The 22,381-nt window shown below is 33.2% G+C and overlaps 2 protein-coding genes across 2 annotated transcripts in view; both read right to left on the bottom strand.

The window, feature by feature from the left end:
* The window catches only part of LEKR1 (leucine, glutamate and lysine rich 1), a 191,576-nt gene that overhangs the window by 81,270 nt on the left and 87,925 nt on the right, over positions 1-22,381 (bottom strand). The window contains exon 7 of the mRNA XM_057499450.1: positions 8,451-8,636. Coding sequence (XP_057355433.1) covers positions 8,451-8,636 — 186 coding nt within the window. The remainder of the gene's footprint in view (positions 1-8,450; positions 8,637-22,381) is intronic.
* On the bottom strand, positions 14,497-17,191 carry LOC118921890 (mitogen-activated protein kinase 8-like). Its single transcript, XM_057499554.1, is given in 2 exon segments — positions 14,497-14,517; positions 15,893-17,191. Coding segments are annotated over 2 exon segments (1,137 nt in total). The 5' UTR covers positions 17,009-17,191.

The following is a 22,381-nucleotide window of genomic DNA, read 5'->3' as shown; positions in this document are numbered from 1 at the left end:
CACAGAGCCATTGACTATATTCTCCATGCTGTACTTCCAACCTTGTGACCTTGTGATTGCGATTTTGTGTAACATAGAAAGATGTTACAGAATCATTGACTATATTCTCCATGCTGCACTACTATCCCTGTGATCAACTTATAGTATGACCGAGAATTTTTGTGCCCTTTTATCCCTCTCACCCTCCCCACCCATCCACCCCAACCCCTCCCTTACAGTAACCATCAGTCACTCCTCAGTGTCTATATGAATCTACTGTTGTTTTGTTCATTCTGTTTTGTTTTGTTTTTATATTCCACAAATAAAATCATATGGTATTTGTCTTTTTCCACCTGGCTTATTTCACTGAGCATAATACCCTCTAGGTGCATCACCAGAAAGGAATTTAAAAGAGGGAAAAGAGTCACTCATATTTCCATCACCCTAAAATTTATTTTTGTTTCTTTATGTTCTCTTCTGATTCCAATTCACAAATATACCTATTTTGGCATAATTTTAATTACAAGACACATTCAATTTTGTGGATTTTTTCACTCTGCAATATTGTAATTATAGCATTTTCCCATGTTGATACCCAGTGTTCATGTTGTCATTTTTAAAATCTGAAAAATGTTCCAAGTGATAGTATGTGATAATTTACTACCCATTTCATTAATTGTTGGAGCTAAATTATTTCTAATTGTTCACTCTTAAAAATATGATCTTTGAAAATGAATAATTTTATTATTCTGCAGGTTCCTAAGCATAAATTCTCAAGATTACTAGAACACAAACATTTTTATGATTAGAAAAACACGGTAATTTTTATCACCAAAGGAAGGAAAACTTTATCATTAAAGTCTTCATACTAATTTAGAAGGAGGTTAAGTGTTTTATTTCTGTCATTCAGTTACTAGTAGTTACATGTTTTGTGCTTGTGTATTATATTTCCTGTGTTGTCTGCTTTTGTTTCTCAACCATTTGCCTGCTTGGAGTCATGGAGTTTTCTTATACAATTGAATAAATTATTTTTATGGTATGACTAGTAACCATTTGAATACCATATATGTTATAAATATTTTTTGACTGTCTTCTATTTTTGGTTTGTTTGGCAGTTTTGGAAGTCAGAGATTCTACATTTTTTATAGGCAAGATCTCTGAATCTTACCTTCTGCAATTTTTAAAGTGTTGCTTTATTCCCCTGCAATTAGAGTAAGTTCTATATCTTTTTTTTTTGGTGTTAGTTTTACCTGTTATTATTTCTTAGTTAAACTGAGGTTTGTCTTGGTATATTTGGTTTATTTTGTTTGAGTTATCCCTACACTAATTTTTACATAATTTTGCTTTTTCCCATTTATTAATGATCTTTATATGAAAATATAATTCTACTTCTGGATTTGTTCTTCTGTTCTAAAAATGTACATTGTCATTTTTACAGCTGCAACACACTCCTATAATAATATATTGTAAATATGCCAGGGCTAGGTGGCCAAACATGATTCTTACCTTCCAGACTATTTAAAAAATGTATTTTTCCCAAGATCTGACTTGAGAACAATTGACACAAAGCAGCAGAAACAGTAGAGAATCCATTGGATCAGGCAGCGTCTAGTATTCTGGGGACACAGCAGCCATATCCTCACCAGATAGTTCTTGTGGCATGATTTTGGCTATGTTTCTGGTAGCCTAGCTTCACTGGGTTCCTGACCAATTTCTAAGCCTGGTTCTTACACTGTCCCAGACATTCTGAATATCTAAATAATATCCTTTCAAAAACTGAACAGCTACATGCAAGAGAATAAAACTGGATTACTGTCCAACTCCATACACAAAAGTAAACTTGGAATGGTTAAAGACCTAAATCTGAGACATGAAACCATAAAACTCTTAGAAGAAAAGATAAGCAAAAATCTCTTGAACATAAACATGAGCAATTTTTTTCAGGACACATCTCCCCAGGCAAGGGAAACAAAATAAAAACTGAACAAATGAGACTATATCAAACTAAAAAGCAAAGGACACCACCAAAAGAACAAAAAGGCCACCTTCAGCATGGGAGAATATATTTGTAAATGATTTATCCAATAAGGTGTTAACATCCAAAATACATAAATAACTCATATGCCTCAATACCCAAAGACCAAATAACCCAATTAAAAAATGGGCAGAGGACCTGAACATTTTTCTAATAAAGAAATACAGATGACTAACAGGCACATGAAAAGATGCTCCACATTGCTCATCATCAGGGAAATGCAAATCAAAACCACAATGAGATATACCTCACACCAATTAGAATGACCACTATCCAAAAGACAAGAAATAACAAGTGTTGCTAAGGATATGGAGAAATGGAAACCCCCCTACCTATACTGTTGGTGGGAATGTAAACTGGTACAGCCAGTGTGGAAAGCAGTATGGTGGTTCCTCAAAAAAGTAAAAATGAAAATACCATACAGTGCAGTAATTCCACTTCTAGGAATTTATCAGAAGAAAAAAAAAATCCATGATTTGAAAAGATATATGCACCCCTATGTTTACTGACACATTATTTACATTAGTCAAAATATGGAGGCAAACAAAATGTCCATCAATAGATGAATGGATAAAGAAGATGTGGTACATATTCACAATGGAATAGTATATTCAACCATAAAAAGAAAGAAATCCTGCCATTTGCGACAACATGGATGGACCTAGAGGGTATTATGCTAAGTGAAATAAACCAGGTGGTGAAAAAAAGACAAATACCATATGATTTCACTTAAATGTGGAATATAAAAACAAAACAAAACAAAATGAACAAAATAGCAGTTGACTCAGATACTGAGAAGTGACTGGTGGCTACCATGGGGCAGGGTTGGGGTATGGGTGAGAGTGAGGAGGATAAAGGGGCACAAAAAAATCTCAATTGTAATATAAATACCATCGTCACAGGGATGGTCATACACAATGGGGAATTTAGCGAATGATTCTGTAACATCATATGTTGACAGACAGTAACAGCACTAGTTGGGGTGAGGGTTTAATAATGTGGGTAAACTGTTGAACAACTGTGCTGTATAATTGAAACTAACATAAGATTGTATATTAACTATACTTTAATTAAAGAAAATAATATCCTTTCAATTCTTTTGTGATTAAATTATAGTTAGTTTCTGTTACTTGCAACTAAGAAACCTCACCAATGCACCTCTTTTAAATTAAGTCATTTTGTATTTTTTAGTATGCTACAGTGTGAAATACTTTTCCTCATTGTTTTTTTTAAGCTAGTACCAAATTTTCCTCATCATAGGAACCACCTGAAACACCTATTAAAAATATTCTTAAACCTGGAGATACTAACTCAGTATGTTTGGACTGATGTGCAAGAATCTGCATTTTCAGTAGTTTTTTTTACCCTCCCTCCCCCATTTTTATTATTCTCATTTCTTAAGTCTAAAATGAACAGTATGACATATTCAGGGTCTTATTTTATTTATAACTACATCTAATTTTATAAATAACTAATACATTCAAGGAGTTCAAAAATTTTAAATATCAAATGAACAGTTGAAATTGTCATGTTGATATTCATAATATAAATAGGCCTATAATATTCCTTTATTTTTAATATTTTTGTCTGATTTTTAGTAACAGGGTTATCTTGGCCTTGTAGAATGAGTTGGGAAATGTTACCCAGTTTTTGGTTGTTTAGAAAATATTGCATAAAATTAGGATCCTCTACTCTTTGAAAGTTGGTAGAACTTACTTGTAAAACAAAACTGGCCTTTTCTTTATAAGAAGACATTGCTTTTATTTCTTTAATAGTGATAGGACCATTTAAGTTTTTGAGTAAGTCTTGGTAAGATACATATATGACATGTTTTTCTAATAATATGTCCACTTCATTGAAGGTTTTAAAGTTGTTGGCATCAAGTTGATATATCCACTTTCATCTATTTTTTCACTCTATCAGTAGTTACTGCCCCTCTTTCATTCCTTATATTTTTCCAGTTGTGTCTTCTCTTCTTCTGGCCAAACTTGCAAGAGGTTTGTCTATTTTATTGGTTTAAAAAATGTTTTGTTGATCTTTATCATATCTTTGTTTTCTCCTTCACTGCTGCTCTTTATTATATGTTTTTCTTCTATGTTGAGTTTATTCTTTCCTTCTTATGTAAATATTTAAAATTGCACATCTCCCCCAAGGTACTATTTTGGCTGCATCCCACAAATTTTGATATATAGTGTTTTTAATATCATTCAATTATAGATACTTTACATCTGTTATAATTTCTGCTTAAACCCAAAAGTTATTTAGCAGCATATTCTTTCAAAATTGTGAATGAGAAAAGGTTGTCCCCACTATCATTATTCTACTCAACATCGTATATGAAGTGCTAGACAGTATGTGTCATAAGTGATCTAATTGAATACTCCTGAGAGCCATGGAAAAAACAGAAAAAACAAGGAGAGAAATCTAACAAGAATCCAGGTAAAAGAACAAGCTACCTTTAAAGGAAACAGAATCAGAGCTGCAACAGACTTTCCCTTGGCAACACTGCAAACTAGAAGTTAAAGCATTGACACCTACAGTCCACTGAAAGCAAATGCCCCAAGGATCCCACACCTAGTTGAGATACCATCAGGCCCATCAAGTTGAGAATTAAATTTCATTTTGTATTTCTAAGGAACATTTTAAAAACTTGTGTACTCAACGTAAAGAAAAGCTTAACAAATTCAAAGAGGCATTATAAGTCACATTATTTAATCAGAATACCCCCAATTAAATACACAATTAAAAAAGTGTCTCCCTCTCAAAACAATTAACTACCTGGAAATTAAGAAATATACTCCTAGATAATCCTTTGATCGCAGGGAAAAATGAGAAATTATAAAGTATTTAGATAGTACTGAAAAGGAGAAAATTTTGTATTAAAAGCTATGAGACATAGAGACATTTCACTCAAAAGTTAAAAGTATACCTTTAAATGCCATTATTATTAAATAAAAAAATATGAGAAATGAAAGAACTATGTATTCCCTTCAGATCACAAGTCTGAAAAATAAAAACAAAAACAAAAACAAAAAACAGGAAGAGGAAATGAGTAAATATAGAAGTAAAAAGTAATGTTATGAAAAATAAAAGTAGTAAAGAAATCATATGAAATATAGAAGCTGGTTGCTTGAAAAGACCAAAAAATAAAGGCTTTCCCCACCTGATAAATAATAAAAGATAAAAATAGATAAGATTAAAAATCAGAAATCAGGTATAACCACGGAGAATATATTTAAAAATTAAGAGTATTACATGATATATTATAGGTCCAAATTTGAAATCTTAGAGAAAATGAATGATTTCCTGTCAAAATATAAATAATAAAAACTGATCTGAGAAGAATTGAAAATATAAACAGTCAAATTGCTACAGAAAACTCTGGAAATACTAAACAACCACTATAGATAGAAAGAGGCATGGGAATCAGTTGAGTTCATAAGTGATTTTACCTGATGATACTGGAATCATAATCAAGTTTTATCTAGCTTTTAAGAAACACGTAATCCAATGTTATTAAATCTAGTTAATTGTGAAATTCACTTAATTTTAACACAAACTCTGATAGAATTAGTGCTCCCTAATAAAGAAAAGTTTAGAAATCAATCTTGCTTATAAATACATGTACTGGACTTACAAATAAACTATAACTATGTAGAAAATAATACACAAAGAAGTAAATGATGTAGGCATTATTCCATAAAGACAAAGATGCTTCAATATCAGGAAATTCAGTAATAATAATCCATTTTACCAGTTGGTTAAAAGGAGGAAAACATGCTATTATTATATCAATAGATGCTGAAAAGGCATTTAACAAAATCCAAAAGCATTTCTAATAAACTATCTAAGTAAAACTGGAATAGAAGGAAAGTATTTAATTCAAAATAAAGAATATTTACCAAAACCAAACATCAAATATACTTCCAAGTGGCAAAACACCAAATAATTTCATTAAAATCAGGAAGTAAATATGGTCACTGTCAATATTATTATTTAACACTGTCACAGAGGCTCAAGTGAACTTAAGAACATATAGACAAAACAAAACAAAATAACTGATATAAACATTGGAAGAGCAAAGATGAACTCTTTTGGAGGGGTGTTGGGACTGATGATATAATCGTGTAACTATAAAATCCAAGAGACAGTAATAAGAAACTAGAATTAATATGAAAATTTTATAAGTTGATGATATAAAACAGATAGACAAAAACCAGCAGCCTTTCTCTATTCTATCAACAAATATCAAGAAACTGAAATAGAGAAAATAGTCTGTTCACAGCAGATGCAAAAATGATCACAAATTTAACAAGAATGGCAAAGAAACATTTTAAAATAAAACAAAAAATCACATTAGAGAACATAAAACATTTAAAGAAAAAGAAAAAATACTATATTCTTGAATGAGAAGACTTTTCTAATATTAAGAGGACTTAATATCTCTAAATTAGTATATAAGTATGATGCAATTATAATTAGAAACCCTGTCAGGATTAGAATTGAATGAAGTTATCTTAAAGTTTATGTGGAAGAATAATTGCCCGTGAATATATAAGAAAATTATGAAGACTGGAGGACAAAAACTTTACTAGGCATCTATCAGAGACTGGACTAGAGTTAAATAAAGGATCTTAAAATTCTAATCAAAGACAACTGCTTCCAAATATTTAAAAGGTAAGAACAGTGGAGACAGAGAAGGCTCACCAGCTATTAAGTCACTATATTCCAGTTAACATATTAATTATAGATCAAATAAATTAGTGGAACAGAAGAGAGAATAATAATAGATGCTAGCATATATGAAATTTTAACATGACAGATTATAGTTTTATTTAGTGAAAAAAGGACAGATTATTTAATATGTAATACTGATATACTTGGCTCTTCATTTGGAAAGAATAAAAAAATAATAAATTCCATGTGTATTAGTGACATAAATGAAAGAAAATCCATGTAACTAATATGCACAATCAAAGAATGAGAGGGACTGTTTTAACCAAGAATAACAAGAAACAATAAAAGATCCTTATTTTATCATACCAGAATGAAAAACTTGGATATGGTGGAATTTGCCAAAAAAGTCCATGGACATATATAAGAAAAAAAATTTTATGTTGAAGATAATTATTATATGATACATACTGCTTTTAAAAATTATCAAGGAAAATCCTAATAATGCAATAGAAAATTAGCAAAATCTATGGGTAGATAATTCACAGAAGAAAACATTAAAATATCTGATTTTAAAATTTATGTCTGGTTTCATATTGTTTCCAAGTTCATGTGTTGACTCCTTATTTTCTCTTCCAATACCAGTTTCTCTCCAGATTTCCTTAGTCTGTCATATACTTCCATTATTAAAGTCTCCTGAACAGCGGTTCGGAGTCCTCTCTGATGTTCTTCTCTCTCCTGTCTACTCAGCCAAATGTTCACCTCCCTAGTCCTAGCTGGTCCTCTCACCCCTGATTCTGCCTTAGCCTGCCCGTTGTGGCCATGGAGAGGGCCAAGGAGACAGTGGAACGAGCAGGAGCCTTGGAAGCTGACGACCAGATTTGCTTTCAATCCTTGTCATTTACCAGCAATGTGGGAACAGGCATGTTATCTCTCTGGGCCTTGATTCTCTCCTCTGTTAAGATGGGATAATTACACCTGCTGTTCATGGTCACTGTGAGAATTGACAAAAGTAACTTAATCCAGGGCTAGCATGGTGTCCAGTACACATTAGGACCTAAAAAATGTCAGTTCCCTTACCTACTTCAGTTGTATGGCTAGTCTAGGGACTGGACTACCAACAAATATATTTTCTAAAGGGCTACTTGGCTTCAACTGCTTAACACTCAGAACACCTCCATTCATGGCTAATAGCTTAATTTTGCTAAAACACTGCTTGCATTATGTATTTCTCCTGATTACCAATTTTCAATGATTCCTTATTGCTTTCAGGAAAAAGTGCAAACCCCACAGCCTTACTACCCAGACCCTCATTCCTCCGAGGTAGAAATTTAAAAACCTTGTACAAGGTGCCCCAAACACAACTTGTGATCTTTTCACTGGCAAAATAAAGGAGTGTCTAAAAATTTGGACTCACCTTACATAATAGCATATGCTGTATTTTTCTTTAGTACTCTAAACTGCTGTCCACTGGGAATAATGATATACACAAGTAAATTCCACTTTGTTTTCCCAAAATCTAACTTTGTACTTGAAATGTCTTTTATGTATTTACTTGCCTTACCACTCTAAATGGCAGAAGGATGATAACAAACATGGATCACACACAGTTATTGACGTAGATACTAATAATTAGGCATATCTGCAACACAAACTAATTAAAACAAGAGTTTGCTGTGATACGGCAATAAAGAGAAATAAAAATTTAGACATGTCTTATAATGGCTAGTTGCTAACAATAGGAAAAATAATTCTCTTGTACCTAGTACTTCTTTTTGCAAGTCATGGCATCTGGTTTGCAAGTTTACTTCCTGTTGTTTGGATGTTTCAATCTGCTTAGACCTCAATATCGCTGCATCGGACAACAGTTTCAGATTTTTCATTTCCTCTTCAAGGCATACCTTATTTCTCTGGGACACGGTCAAACTTTTATTTAGTATCTCTATTTCTGTAAAGAAAATTCAAAGTTTACCAATAGGCAACATTGAATCACAAAACGTTTCTTCAAAGAATGATTACTTTCTTTTACAGAATTAATAGCTGAAAGTCAAGATGACTTTTCTGAGAGTATAATGATACCTAACCAAATATTTAAATTTAGTAGTTATTCTGAAAAGAAATAAAGAAATGATTGAGTTGCAAAATGATGCATGAAAAGCTTTAGCTGTTTTTTGTTTTTTAGCCTTTAAATTGTATTAAATGACAATCCAGCCTACTTCTTAAATGCTCCCATAAGTGAATAACTTAATATCTGTGTGCTGTTCTGGGCTTTATTGAAATTAAATTTCTTTCTTGGCAACATGATTCAGAAAAGTAAATTTAAATATGCTGGCATGAACTAGTTGGGTGGCATTTCTAAGAGTAGCTGAAATACGTTCTATACAAATTATGAAGAAAGATCAAGATGGAGAGGAATGAAAGGGTGCAGTGTCTGACACTAATAAATTTATGGGCAGAAAGTGTTAGTTAAGATATCTTAATAATGCTAATATTATTCTGTCCCCTAAAAATGAGACCAGAATGTCATCATAGTAATCACTTGTCCCTATTCTATTTAGATCAAGTTTAATCAAAATATTCCTTTACATCATTATGTAGATTTAAATGTGCTAATTTTATATAATTTAATGAGAAATCCATGGAGCATATTATCCTGCAGAATGATAATTATCAAGTTCTTCCTTTATCAGTCTTTTCAGCACCTTAACCACCTTTAAACCACCATTAAAATATAAAAACACACACAACTGATAAAATACTATAAAATTTGTACAACCACAATTCACTGAATTGATGAGGATGTGATCTACATGAATACCTGGACAGTCTGGTTTTCTAGAGAGTTCGCCTGGCTTTCCCCTCCTTGGTTAGCTCATCTTGTGTCATGGGATAGGTTTAGCTTCTGACTGGTGTCAGAGGAGGTTGGCTTAGTCTATTGCTCCTGGAGCCACCACAGGAGAAATAGCAGCCACAGGAGTCAATGAAGACGAGGTATAGAGATCCACTGGACAGATGTGGTGGCAGAGGCAATATGGCCATTAAGTGATTCCAGAAGGAGAAAGCAGTGTACTAGCCAGAGCACAGAGATGGCATGCCATAAGGAGTGGTGATGAGTGGGACCAGCAATGGGGTCTAAGGAGAGAAAAGTGTGCACAGAAAGTATGTCTGGAAGAAAATGTGGCATTTAAGACAGACCTAAGGCATGAACAAAAAGGGGTCTGCTACCTTCTTCACTTCTAATTCCTGCTCAAAATGGAAATCTCAGATGTAAATTGATAAGAACCAAATAAGTGTGTTCTACTTTATTCCAATTACTTTATATGAGAATCTTTTTCTTAAGAATAGCTACATGCTTCTAAAAACTTGCAGATATACACCCATTTGTGTGGGGAAGACTGATAACACATTAGTACATAAAACTTTAAAGGAATATAGTTGAAAAAATAAAGAAGTTGCTGCTTTTCTTCAGATCTAAAAAGTCTTCCTGGGTATTTTTGTATCTAAAAAGGTGGCTTCTTATACGGAATAAACTGTATCATGCCCTAACAATATCTATATATGTCTAAGTCAGAATGACACTGCCGAGGAGCACACACAGGCTGTCACCCATTTGTGACTGCCAGGATCATACTGCTCAGGTTAGCAGGCTGACTCGGTTAGTGTTACATTACTATCTGTCTCTAAAATAACTACACATGTCAACATGACTTTCTATCTGACATTAAAAGGACAAGAATCTAAATACAAACTCATTTGTGAAATATATTCTAACACATGGGAGAGTACAGCAATATATCAAAATCAATAAGCTACAATGTTTCTAACATGGAATCAGAATGAGTAAACTCAGTGGAGGTGAATTAACTCACCTTTGGCAAACTACGCATCCCCTATACTATGGCAATCCTGGCGTCAAATATTCAACCCTACCTTTGTCATTAATATAACTACATATTTGCCAGTCATGTGAGCCATTTGGGGGTTGAGAAATTATGATCTCCACCAGGTCAGCCAGTTCCCGTCCCTGTATCTGCCTCGTGCTTTACCTGTTTCAGCACCATCCCATGATGAAGGCCGTCTAACCTCACACACTCAGCCTGCCACAGCTCATAGGCCATCTCTGCCTGGAAATCTGTTCTGATCCAATCTGGAAGTGACCTTGATCTTCCTGAAACTCGCCCCAATTTACAGCATTTCTATTGCATTGATTATATGTGTACATGTGATCTACTGTTGTATTACAAGTTATTTTAGGCCAGAGGTGATAATATCTTACTCATTTTTTATTTCCTTTACAATTTCTATAACAGGAGCTCAATACCTACTAAATGAGTGAAGGCATTGTTGAGCAAAGTTTCTAAATAGATTCTGGTTGAAGATTCTCAATATGTGTTAGTCTTACTTCACCCTTTACTTAAGAGGAAAGCATTTTAAGCCCTAGATTACTTAATGTCAGGTTACAGAAGGCAGTAAAAACACACATCCAAAAGAAGGAAGCATTTTTAATAGGATAAGGAAAGAAGCCTATTCTACCCCTAACTTCATCAATTTTATGAAAAATGTGGACTACATTTTGAAACATAATTCAGGACTTGAACTTTGAAAGTTCAAGAGCTGTCTAGTCAACAATTACCTTGAAAGTGGAAGCAAATTAATTCTATACTTGCTAAAATATTCTGCCTTGGCAAAAAATTTTTTCTGAATTTTCTTTTATTAAAATAGGTATGCTCTGGTTTAAGAACACAATCTATGAACATTTTAAATTAAAAATGCTTATTACACAAAGTGACATCTACTCAGAAGAACAGGAAATATTTCATTCATATCTACTATTCAATATTTAGCATATTTTGTCAGCAAGAAATTACTAAGCAATATCTTTTTCTAGGAATAGTGTTTCATTTTTGGGCTTTGATTTTAAACCTAAATTTTAACATGCAAATTTTTTAAAGTATCTGAATCATGTTGTGCAATGTGTATGGGGTTTACTGTACTTACTAGTTTGCTAGGGTTGCTGTAGCAAAGTACTACAGACTGGGGGTTTAAAACTAACAGGCATTTATTTTCTCACAGTTCTGGAGGCTAGAAGCCTCATATCAAGGTGTGAGCTGGGTTAGTTTCTTCTGAGCATAATGAGGGATGGCTCTGGCCCCTCTGCTTGGTTTGTAGATGACCCTCTTCTTGTACCTTCACAATGTCTTCCTTCTGTATGTATCTGTTTCCAAATTTCCTATTCTTACAAGGACACCAGTCATATTGGTTTAGAGTCCACCCTTTTAAATTTAATTATTTCTTTAAGGACCTTAACTCGAAATATAGTTATATTCTGAAGCACTGAGGGTTAGGATTTCAACAAATGAATTTGGGGGAGCACAGTTTAGTCCAACACACTATATTTTAAAATATTTATTGGCACTTACATTGTGATTATAAACATGTAAAAATAGGTGAACATGAGGAGGAATAGACAATAAAATGAAAACAATAGTGTTAGGATAAAGGAATTAAGAGTTTATTTTAGTCCTTATAAAAATGTTTTAAATTTTATTTTACATTAACTTTTCAATTGAACAAGTATGCCATTCAGATTCAACTCACAACATAAGGGTATATCCACATAGATTACAAGTAAAAGATGATATATTTTTTAAGTATTTGTTATCTAAAATGTTTGTAATATTGTTAATGTTCATAGCTAATACATGTTTTTAAATTTTAGAATAAGTTATATAATTTGTTAGCTAAGTAGCTAAGTACAATTATTAGTATTAAGCTCATACAATCAATTTCTTCACCTTCATATGATTTTTCTGTTGTTCTTAGTCCTATTAGCTCATTCAAATGGGCTTAAAATTACATCAGGTCATTATGTTCTTAGGAAACCTCTGTAACATTATTGCCAAGGCGTACAAACAGTGTGGGATCATAAATTCACATGACTTTACATAGCTTTATTACAATAATATAAAAAACCTCAGAGATTAGATTATTTAGCAAAGGGATCATAAAACACTATACAAATTTTTAAAATACTTTTTATTTTGAAATACTTAGAGATTTATAAGAAGTTACAAAGAAATGGATATGGGATCCTGTGCCCCCTTCACTCTTCCTCTCCCCAGGCTTATGACATTTTGTATAAATATAGTACACGGTCAAAACAGGCAACTGACATTGGTACAATCCACAGAGCTAATTCAGATTTCACCAGTTATATACACCCTTGTGTATATTGTGTGTGGTTTTATGCAATTTTATCACATATGTAGTTTCATATAACTATCAACACAATCAAAATATAGGATAGTTCTAACACCACCAAACTGCCTCCTGCTACTCCTTTATAGCCACACCTACTACCGTCCAAACCATCCCAAATCTCTGTTCTTCATCTCTATAACTTTGCTACTTCAAGAATGCTATACAAATAGATTCATTCAGCATGTAACTTTTTGAGACTGACTTTTTCACTCAGCATAGTTTGCTTGAGCATGTATTGATAATTTGCTCCTTTTTATTGATGAATAGTATTCCATGGTATGGATAAAGGACTGTTTGTCCTTCATCTATTGAAGGACATCTGGGTTGCTACCATTTTTGGCTTTTATGAATAAAGTTGCTATGAACACTTATGTACAGGTTTTTGCATGAACACAGGTTTTCATTTCTCTGCAATAAATGTCCAAGAGTACAACTTCTGGGTCATGTGGCAAGTTGATCTTTGGTGTTAAAGAAAATTGTGAAATTATTTCCTAGAATGGCTGCATCATTTTACATTCCTACCAGGATTGTTGAATGATCCAGTTTCTCTGATCCTTGTCAATAATTGGAGCAGTAAATTAGAATTTTAGACATTCTAATATACATATAATAGTATTTTTTATGATTATAATTTGCATTTCCCTAATTGGCAAATGACATTTAAAATTTTTTCATGTGCTTATTTCCCATCTGTGTATCTTCTTTGGTGAAATTTCTGCTCATATATTTTGCCCATTTTCTAACTGCACTTTTTTTTAATGTAGAGTTTTGAGAGTTTTAAAAAACATTCCAGATAAGAGTCCTTTGCTAGATATGTGGTTTGCAAATATTTTCTCCAGTCTGTAAATTGTCTTTTCATTCTCTTAACAGAGTCTTTCATGAGTAAAAGTTCTTAATTTTGATGAGTTCCTACTTATCAGTTTTTCCTTTTATGTATCATGCTTTTAGTTCAAGTTGAAGAATCCCAGGTCCCAAAAATCTTCTTAGATGAAGAGCACTGATTTTGTTTCCTTATTTAGAGCCACAAGCCCACCACAATGAACACTTCTAAAGGATAAGTAAGAATTTAATAACAATAGCAGGAACATGTACCAAGAATCAAATAATAACATCCTAAATTCTTACTGTGCTGGGCATATTGCAGTGTGTGTGTGTGTGTGTGTGTGTGTGTGTGTGTGTGTGCATGCACGCATGCACATGTGTGTATTTCCTCATTTTATAGACAAGGACTCAGAGGCCTAGAGTCTTTTTGTAAGTGGTATAGCCAGGATGTTAACTTTGGCTCTCTGACTCAAGAACTCTGCTCTTAGGGTTCCTACACATCTTTAAGTATTTAAGAATCGAAGCCCACAACATAAACAGGCCTGTGCAGGCTGGAACAGACAAACTAGCTGTGTGGCCCTCCTCCAGGCCTGGTGGTCAGGTTCATAAATGTGCAAAGATACCAAGGATCCCACATTTCCCCCAGATGCTTCCTGAATTCTGCTTCAAGTTCTAATTACTGAATTTTAGTAGAGTTGGTTTAATAAATTTAAATAAAAGGTGAACTAAATAGTCAAGACAGCAAACTAGAAATAAGAAACATTAAGAAGATTAAGAGAGTGACTGTTGAAAATATTCATTTATAATTCACATTGTCCTTACAGTTTCTGTAAATAGCAAATAAATTTAAATGTAATCATAACATATACAAAGTTTTGAAAAGTGTGAAAATGTTCATTTCACTATCTATACCAGTGTTGACCAGTAGAAATATAATGCAAGACAAATATATACTTAAAAATTTTCTAGTAGCCACATTTAAAATATAAAAAGAAACATGTAAAATTAATTGATAGTATATTTTAATTAACTCAATATATCCAAAATATTACTGTTTCAACAGTGGCTAGAGCCACAAAGTACTCAATAGCCACATGTTCATCTTTTTGTATAGATGATAGTTTCACAAGCTTTACAAGAATTAACTTTAAAAAGCATTGCACTCACTTTATTTTCTCTGAATCTAAATTTAAGTCATAGATTTACTTAAAATTCTATGTTGTGAAATTGGCATGTTTATATACTTACTAGAATTGCTGCTAAATTTAAAGTGTGTTCAAACTGATCAAAGAAACTGTAAAAAGGCAAGCAACAGCACCTTTCAGATTTTGCACATACTTGTACATGTTTGTATATTTATGTCTGGGGCTTTGATTGTGCTGATAGCAATGAGTAAGAGAAAGTTTTTAAAAAGGAGGGGAAAAAAACCTTTATAATAATATAGCATGAATTTCACATATTCAATCTGCTGTGTTCACTAAACTCTTGCTTGGGAATAGAATATAGTGTTCTTGTGTATGTGTTTCCATCTCTGAGCTCCTGCATTGCATAACTTTTAACACAAAGCTTTCCTGCTTCTGAGATAACAGTGATATGATTTACTATAATGGTAAATATTGAGGTTAAAGGTTGAAAACTAATGCCTATGTCATGTTAGATAAAATGTAATATTTCTTATAAAACAAAAAGCAAATGGGCATACACTTTGATTCTTCAATTCCACCTTTAGAAATTAACTATTTTAAAGAAAAACTGGGACAAGATCATAAAAATGCAAGTGTAAAGACGTTCACTGAAACCTTATTTATAAAAGCAAAAACTATGATCAACCTAAATGTTCATGAACAGAAAATTAGTTATTTAAGATATATTCTTATAAAGAATACTATGTCAACATGTATGACATTACATAGTTGCACTGACAGAGCACTGACAGTGTCTGCTACAGTGAAGAGTAGAGGTACACTTGACAGAATTGTCTTTCATCATTTTTCTATTTTAGGCATCATTTCCATTATTTGAACATTCATGTGTATATATATATTTTGTGGATATATGTTTTTGTTTCTTATAAATACCTAGGAGTAGAATGGCTGGGTCATATGGTAGGGTATATTTAACTTTTTTTTTTTTTTTTGCACTTTCCATTTCATCTTTAATAATCTGATTATCGTCACCTTTCCACTCTTCTATCGTGTGCTCTCTTTCATCTAACTGCTTGTCAGGGATCTTTGGTGGTGGAGCTTCTGCTTCAGAAGGGTCATACCAGACATTGATATATGGGTGCTGGAGATCTTCATCTACGGAGATCCTTTTAGATGCATCAATTATCAGCATTTTGGATAATAGATCCCTTGCCTGACTGGCTTTAAGTTTGTTGTGCTCTGAGTCAGCCAGGAAAAGTACATCAGAGAAGAGTTTCTCAAAGTTATATCCAGCATATTTAGGCCTGTTTTCAACGTAAGTCCTTACTGTTGGTTGTAGTTTCTTCATGAATTCAGGACATGGTGTTCCAAGCTGTTCAATAACTTTATTCCACTGATCAATATAGTCCCTTCCTGGAATGAGGATTTTGTGGCAAACCATTTCTCCCATAATGCACCCCACAGACCATAAATCCACGTTTTCTTTGTAGCCCATTCCTAGGATGACCTCAGGTGCTCTGTAGTAGTGAGTCACTACATAAGGTGTCATCATATAACTAGTTCTTGCAGTCCTTGCCAGTCCAAAGTCAAGAATCTTCAAAGTGCAGTCTGATCTTACTACTATATTACTGGTCTTTAAGTCCCAATGAATACTTCCAGCAGAGTGAAGGTGATTGATTCCACACAGCATCTGATAAAGAAGGTACGACATTCTTCCATGATCTAGTTCCATCTGAATCACTTGGCAAAGATTTGCATCCATGAGCTCCATGACTATGTAAACATCTTGAAATTCTTCTAGGGATTTATGTGGTGTGAAAACATTCAAAAGGCCAATTATATTTTTGTGATTAACACATTTCATTAGAACTAGCTCTCTATAAGCCCGCTTTGCATGAGTTTGATTCTGAAATGGCCGGCTTAGCTTCTTGATTGCAACGTTTCTTTCAAGAATGGCATCTTAAGCTGCACATACTATTCCTTGAGCTCCTGAGCCTATAGGCTTTAAATTCTGATACCGTTTCAGGACTGTGAATGTAGAATCTCCAATCTCTATACTATAAAAATTGCTGTCACGCTTGCTTCTGCTCATGATGGCAAGCAATTAATTTAATGACTTCATCCAAAAATTCACCAAGAAGCCATCAGCGCAGGGAACGGCGACAGAAAAGCCCGCGGCGGGGACTGACGACGACCGGGCGGCTGCACCGGCCGTTAGCCAGCGCAGCTCGCGGATCCGCGATGCGGGCCGCGCCGCCCGGACTTGGCCGCTCCGCTGAGTTATATTTAACTTTTTAAGAAACTACCCCGTAGTTTTCCAAAGTGGCTGTTCCTTTGAAATTCTTAACGGCAATGTATGAGAGGTCTAGTTGCTCCACATCCTTGTTAACACTTTGTATTGTCAGTCTTAACTATTTTTATGGGACATGTATATAGTATATTAACTCACATTTCAAATAGTTAATTGATAATTTTATCATTCTTGAATGTCTTTTTTGTCACATCTTATTATAGAATATTTACATCATACTGTCAGTAATGATGAACTCAATCATATCAGAATAGAAGCATCAGCTATACACATTTTTGTTTTCATTTGTGTTGCATTATTAGTATCTTCTATAATCCATGATTTCTTTGGGGGAATCTTTTAAGCCAACCATCTGTTAGTTTAGTTAAACCACATAGGAACACATAGGCTGTAATAAGTCACAATCATAGAAAGAGACAGAAAAAGGCAGGAAGCATAGATAGCACTTCTGCATGGAGAAATAATACTCTGACCTCAGAAAAACACACTAACCTGTTTCTCACTGAACATGACCCATGGCCATGACTGTAAGATATATGTACAGAGGGAGGCACTTCAGGTTCATAAAGGGGAATTTGGCTGAAGGTCTCCCAGAAGTCGCTGCCTTTTCTTATTATGATTTAGGTCTTAACTCAAATTGTCACCTCCTCAGAGAGTTCTTTGCTGACCACTCTAGCTAGTCTTCTCTTACTCTTCTCTATTCCATTTTTCTGTTTCATTTTTTAATAACATTAATCACCCTCAGAAATATTCTTATCCATTTACTGATCTATGTGTTTACTGCCAGTTTCTTATTAGGCTGTAATCTCTACGAGGACAGGAATTTTGACTGCTTTGTTGCATAGTGTATTCCTAGAGTTTTTTAAACTAGAGTGTTTATAAACTAGAGTTACAACTAGGAATACAATATTGTACCTATCACAAGGCAGGGGTTCAGTGACCATTGTGGGTTGATATAGAAATAAAAGTACACTCAAATTTTAATACTGAGATTGCTAATAATTTTTATCTGCCTTTTTTAAAACTTAATGAGTATTTTCTATGTGTTTTTGGTAATGCACATATATTACTTCTATAATCTGGGGAGAGGGAGTAAGGATAAAGGAGAGCTCTTGTTTATGAGCTACACTTGCCTGAAAGCCAGGGGTTACTAAGAGTAATAAAATTGTAATCTGATTTTTCAGCCAGTGAGTGCATTGGACCTTTCAATGTCCTTCCACTGACTTCTCAGCATGTGCATGTCTGCACTGGAGGAGTCTTTTCCCTGGAATAGAAGCAGCACTGCCACCTGGGAGCTGATGCCAAGCTTCCTCACTCCCTGAGTGGGCAATTCTGAAGCATATGTTTTAAACCATTCTTCAGAGTTTCCTCATGGGATTAAGCTACAGTTGCCCATTGCCATAGTGCAAACTTTGTTAACTTCCTTTCCTTCCCTGTATCTGGGTTACTTTCATTTGCCAAATAAACTATCTGCACTCATATCTTTGATTTAATGAACTAAGACACTAGCATATATGCAATATTTTATTTATATTAATATTGATTTCAAAAACATCACTGAATAAAAAAAAGCAATTTCAATGTATACCTACAAAAATGCTATCTATGTAAAATTCGAAATTTAATGTAGAAATAATATAATTCATACATGCATACATATTAGAGTTTAAACAATTTGAAATACAATATTTTTTCTTTTTCAAAAATTATTTAAAATTGTCAATTTGTTGTAGTGAGAACATGGTTGTTTTAAGTCATCTGCATTTGTCTAAATTTAATTCTTAAAACTAATTAAAAGTTTTAAAAGAACATTGCCACAAAGTCATTTCTGAAGGCATGTAACAATTCAATTATGAAATTGAAGTTGTATGCTTAGAATTTTCTTTTTTCTAATATTTAACTAAGAAAAATATTAAATATGCAGAAAAGTTGGAAGAACTGTACAGTGAACAGAAATATACACACCACCTAGATTCTTCAATTAACACTTTGTTATTTTGCTTTATCACATAGCTTATCCATCTATTTGTCTAATATTTTTATGCATTTCAAGATAAGTTGTAGACATCAGTATACTTCAACTTCTAAACACTTCAGTATGCATTAAATTTGCATTAAATGTGTATTTTTGAGTATAATTTACCTACAAAAAAATGCACAAATCTCAAATGCACCATTAGATAAGTTTTGACAAATGCACTATGTAACCCAAACCCCCATCAAGATAGAGAGAATTATCATTATCAGAGAAAGTGCCCTTGTACCCCTTTTCCAGTCAATTCTCTCCTCCAAGGTAACTACATTCTGATTTCTTTCCACTATAGATTATTTTTGCTTATTTTAGAACATCAAATAAATAGAATCATACAATATGTATTATTTGTGTAAGGCTATTTTAGGTAGCATTATATTTTTGAGGTTTACCCAAATTACTGCATTGTCCGCAGTTCATTCTATATTCCATTGTTTCTTAGTTTTTGATAATAAGTTCTATTGAAGTCCTTCTGGGTTTTTTACAGTTTAACACTATTTTCAATAAGACTTGAAAAAAAACTGCTGAATAATTCTTAAACAAGTATTTTTATGGATATATATTTTCCTCTTTAGGGTGTACAAATACTGAAGAGAAGAATTTCAGGATCATCAGATAGTTGTACCTTCAGTTTTATAAAAAATTTGTCATATCTTTTTTCAGAGTGGATATGTAGCATTTTGTATTCTCACCACTTTGTATTAGAGTTCCAGTTGCTCTTCTTCCTCACCAACATTTGCTGTTTTCAGTCTTTCCATTTTAACTATCTGATAGGTATTTACTGATGACATCTACATTTCCTTTATGACTGATAATGTTGAGCAGTTTTTCATGTCCTCATTGCCCATTTGTGTATCTATCCTTGTAAAGTGTCTGCTCAAATCCTTTGGTCATTTTTTATTGGATTGTTTGTTCTTTTGTTACTCACTTTTATTCTTGTAACATAGACAGCAGTACTTTGTCATATGGTATTAAATATTTTCTCTGTGCCTTGCCACTTAATTTTCTTTGTGGCATCTTTGAATGAACAGGAGTTTTTAATTTTGATGAATTCTAATTCATCAATCTTGGGTCTTTTGTAGTTCTTCTGTGTCCTGTCCAAGAAACCTTCATTTATGACCAATTCATGGAGATAATTTCCTGTTTCTTCATTATAGTTTTAGCTTTCATACTTAGTTTTATGATTTATCTTGAATTAATTTTTAGACATAATGTGATGTAGGAGTTGAGGTATATTTTCCCTTATGGGTAGTCAGCTGTTCTAGAACAATTTGTTGAAAGACTTTGCTTTTCCCATTTGATTATTTTGGTGCTTTAGTCAACAATGAAATAATATCATAAATAGGGGTCATTTGCTAAGCTCTTTTGTTCCATTGATCTATTGTTGGTCCATACACCACTACTACACTGACGTGATTACTGTGACTTTATAATAAATCTTTGAGTCAGGTGATTTTTTTTAATTCAAAGAAAAAAGACAGTCTCTTATATTTACCCATATTTATCATTTATGGTGCATTTTCATTCTTCCTAAGGATGCTAGGGTTCTGTTCATTATTTTAGAGTGTTTATTTTACCTCTTCAAAGTGAACAATTTCTACTGATCTTAAAGTTCACTGATTCTTTTTTCTGTAATCACAATGTGCTATAAAGTTCACAGCAAATTTTTATTTCAGATATTATATTTTTCAATATGTGATGATTTTATATTTCCAATTTTTAATAGTTTCTTGCTGAGAATTTCTATCTTTTAATTCATTTCTTTCATGAATTTATCATTTATTAATTTATATCATTATATCAATTATATCATTTATATCATGATTTGAAACAGCTGATTTGAAATCCTGGTCAGCTAACTGTATGTGAATAAACTTAGGGGTGGTCTCTACTATGTATTCTTTTAAGTATGGGCAATATTCTCCTGTTTCTTCCAAGATCAAATAATTTTGGATTGTATCCTGAACATTGTGAATGTTATATTATGGAGACTCTGGATTCTGTTATGTCCTTCTAAAGAGTATTGATTTTTTTTTGTATTGCGTTAACAAGCAGTTTACTTGGTTAAACTCAAACTATAAAATGTGTCTCCCCATTTTACAGCTAAAATATCAATTACTTTAACTTAGATGGGCTGCTTAAAGTCTTCCATGTGAGCTTGTATTTTGGGGATAAGCCAGAGATTTGGGAAGAGTTCATATACAAAATCACCTCTCCTCCTCTATCTCTTTTCTGGGCTATTCTCTGACTTCTCAGGAGTTGGAGCTGCCTTAATCTCTGTTCTCCAGTCTTGAAACCAAAAAGACTAGAGATTTTAGCTTCCCTGCATGGAACACACTGTACCCTACCCTTAATCTAATAGCCTTAAAAACACAAAAAACAATAAACAAAGCAAAACAGGGAACTCACCCAGAGCCATTCCTTTACTGAAAAAAAATTTTTTTTAATGGAATTTTTTAGATCAGTTTTAGGTTCATAGCAAAATTAAGCAGGAAGTCCAGTGAATTCCCATATAACCCCTGCTCCCACATATGCATAGTTTCCTCCACCATTAACATCCTGCACCAGTGGTACATTACATCTCTTGTAATCAGTGACCCTATAACGACACATCATTACCACCTGCAGACAACAGTTTACATTATTAGGATTCCCTCTTGTACATTCTATAGGTTTTGACAAATGCATAATGATACGTATCCATCATCAGAGTATCATAAAAAATATTTTCACTGTCTTAAAAATCCTCTATGCTGCACTTATTCATCCATCCTTCCCACCACAGCAACCACTTATCTCTTTTCTATTTCCATAATTTTGCCTTTTCCAGAAAGTCATTTAGTTGGAATCATATGCTATGTAACCTCTTCAGATTGGCTTCTTTCACTTAGTAATACGCCTTCTTTCCACTTTGGACATCTCTTCCTTATGTGCTTGGTTTTAGTCACTCTCCAGTGTTTTTATGTAATAATTTTGTCCAGAATTTATTGTTGTTTTCTGTGGCAAGTCTTATCTAATATGAGCTACTCAGTCATCAAGTTTTAAAATACAGATTGGTACATTTAATGGAAATAACCAGACCTCTGGCCGCAGCTCAAGATAGATGTATCATAGGTTATTTT

Source organism: Manis pentadactyla, chromosome 1, assembly GCF_030020395.1.
Source record: "Manis pentadactyla isolate mManPen7 chromosome 1, mManPen7.hap1, whole genome shotgun sequence".
Taxonomy (NCBI): Eukaryota; Metazoa; Chordata; class Mammalia; order Pholidota; family Manidae; genus Manis; species Manis pentadactyla.
Note: the sequence above shows the minus strand (reverse complement) of the source record. Positions and strands in the feature narration are given on the sequence as shown.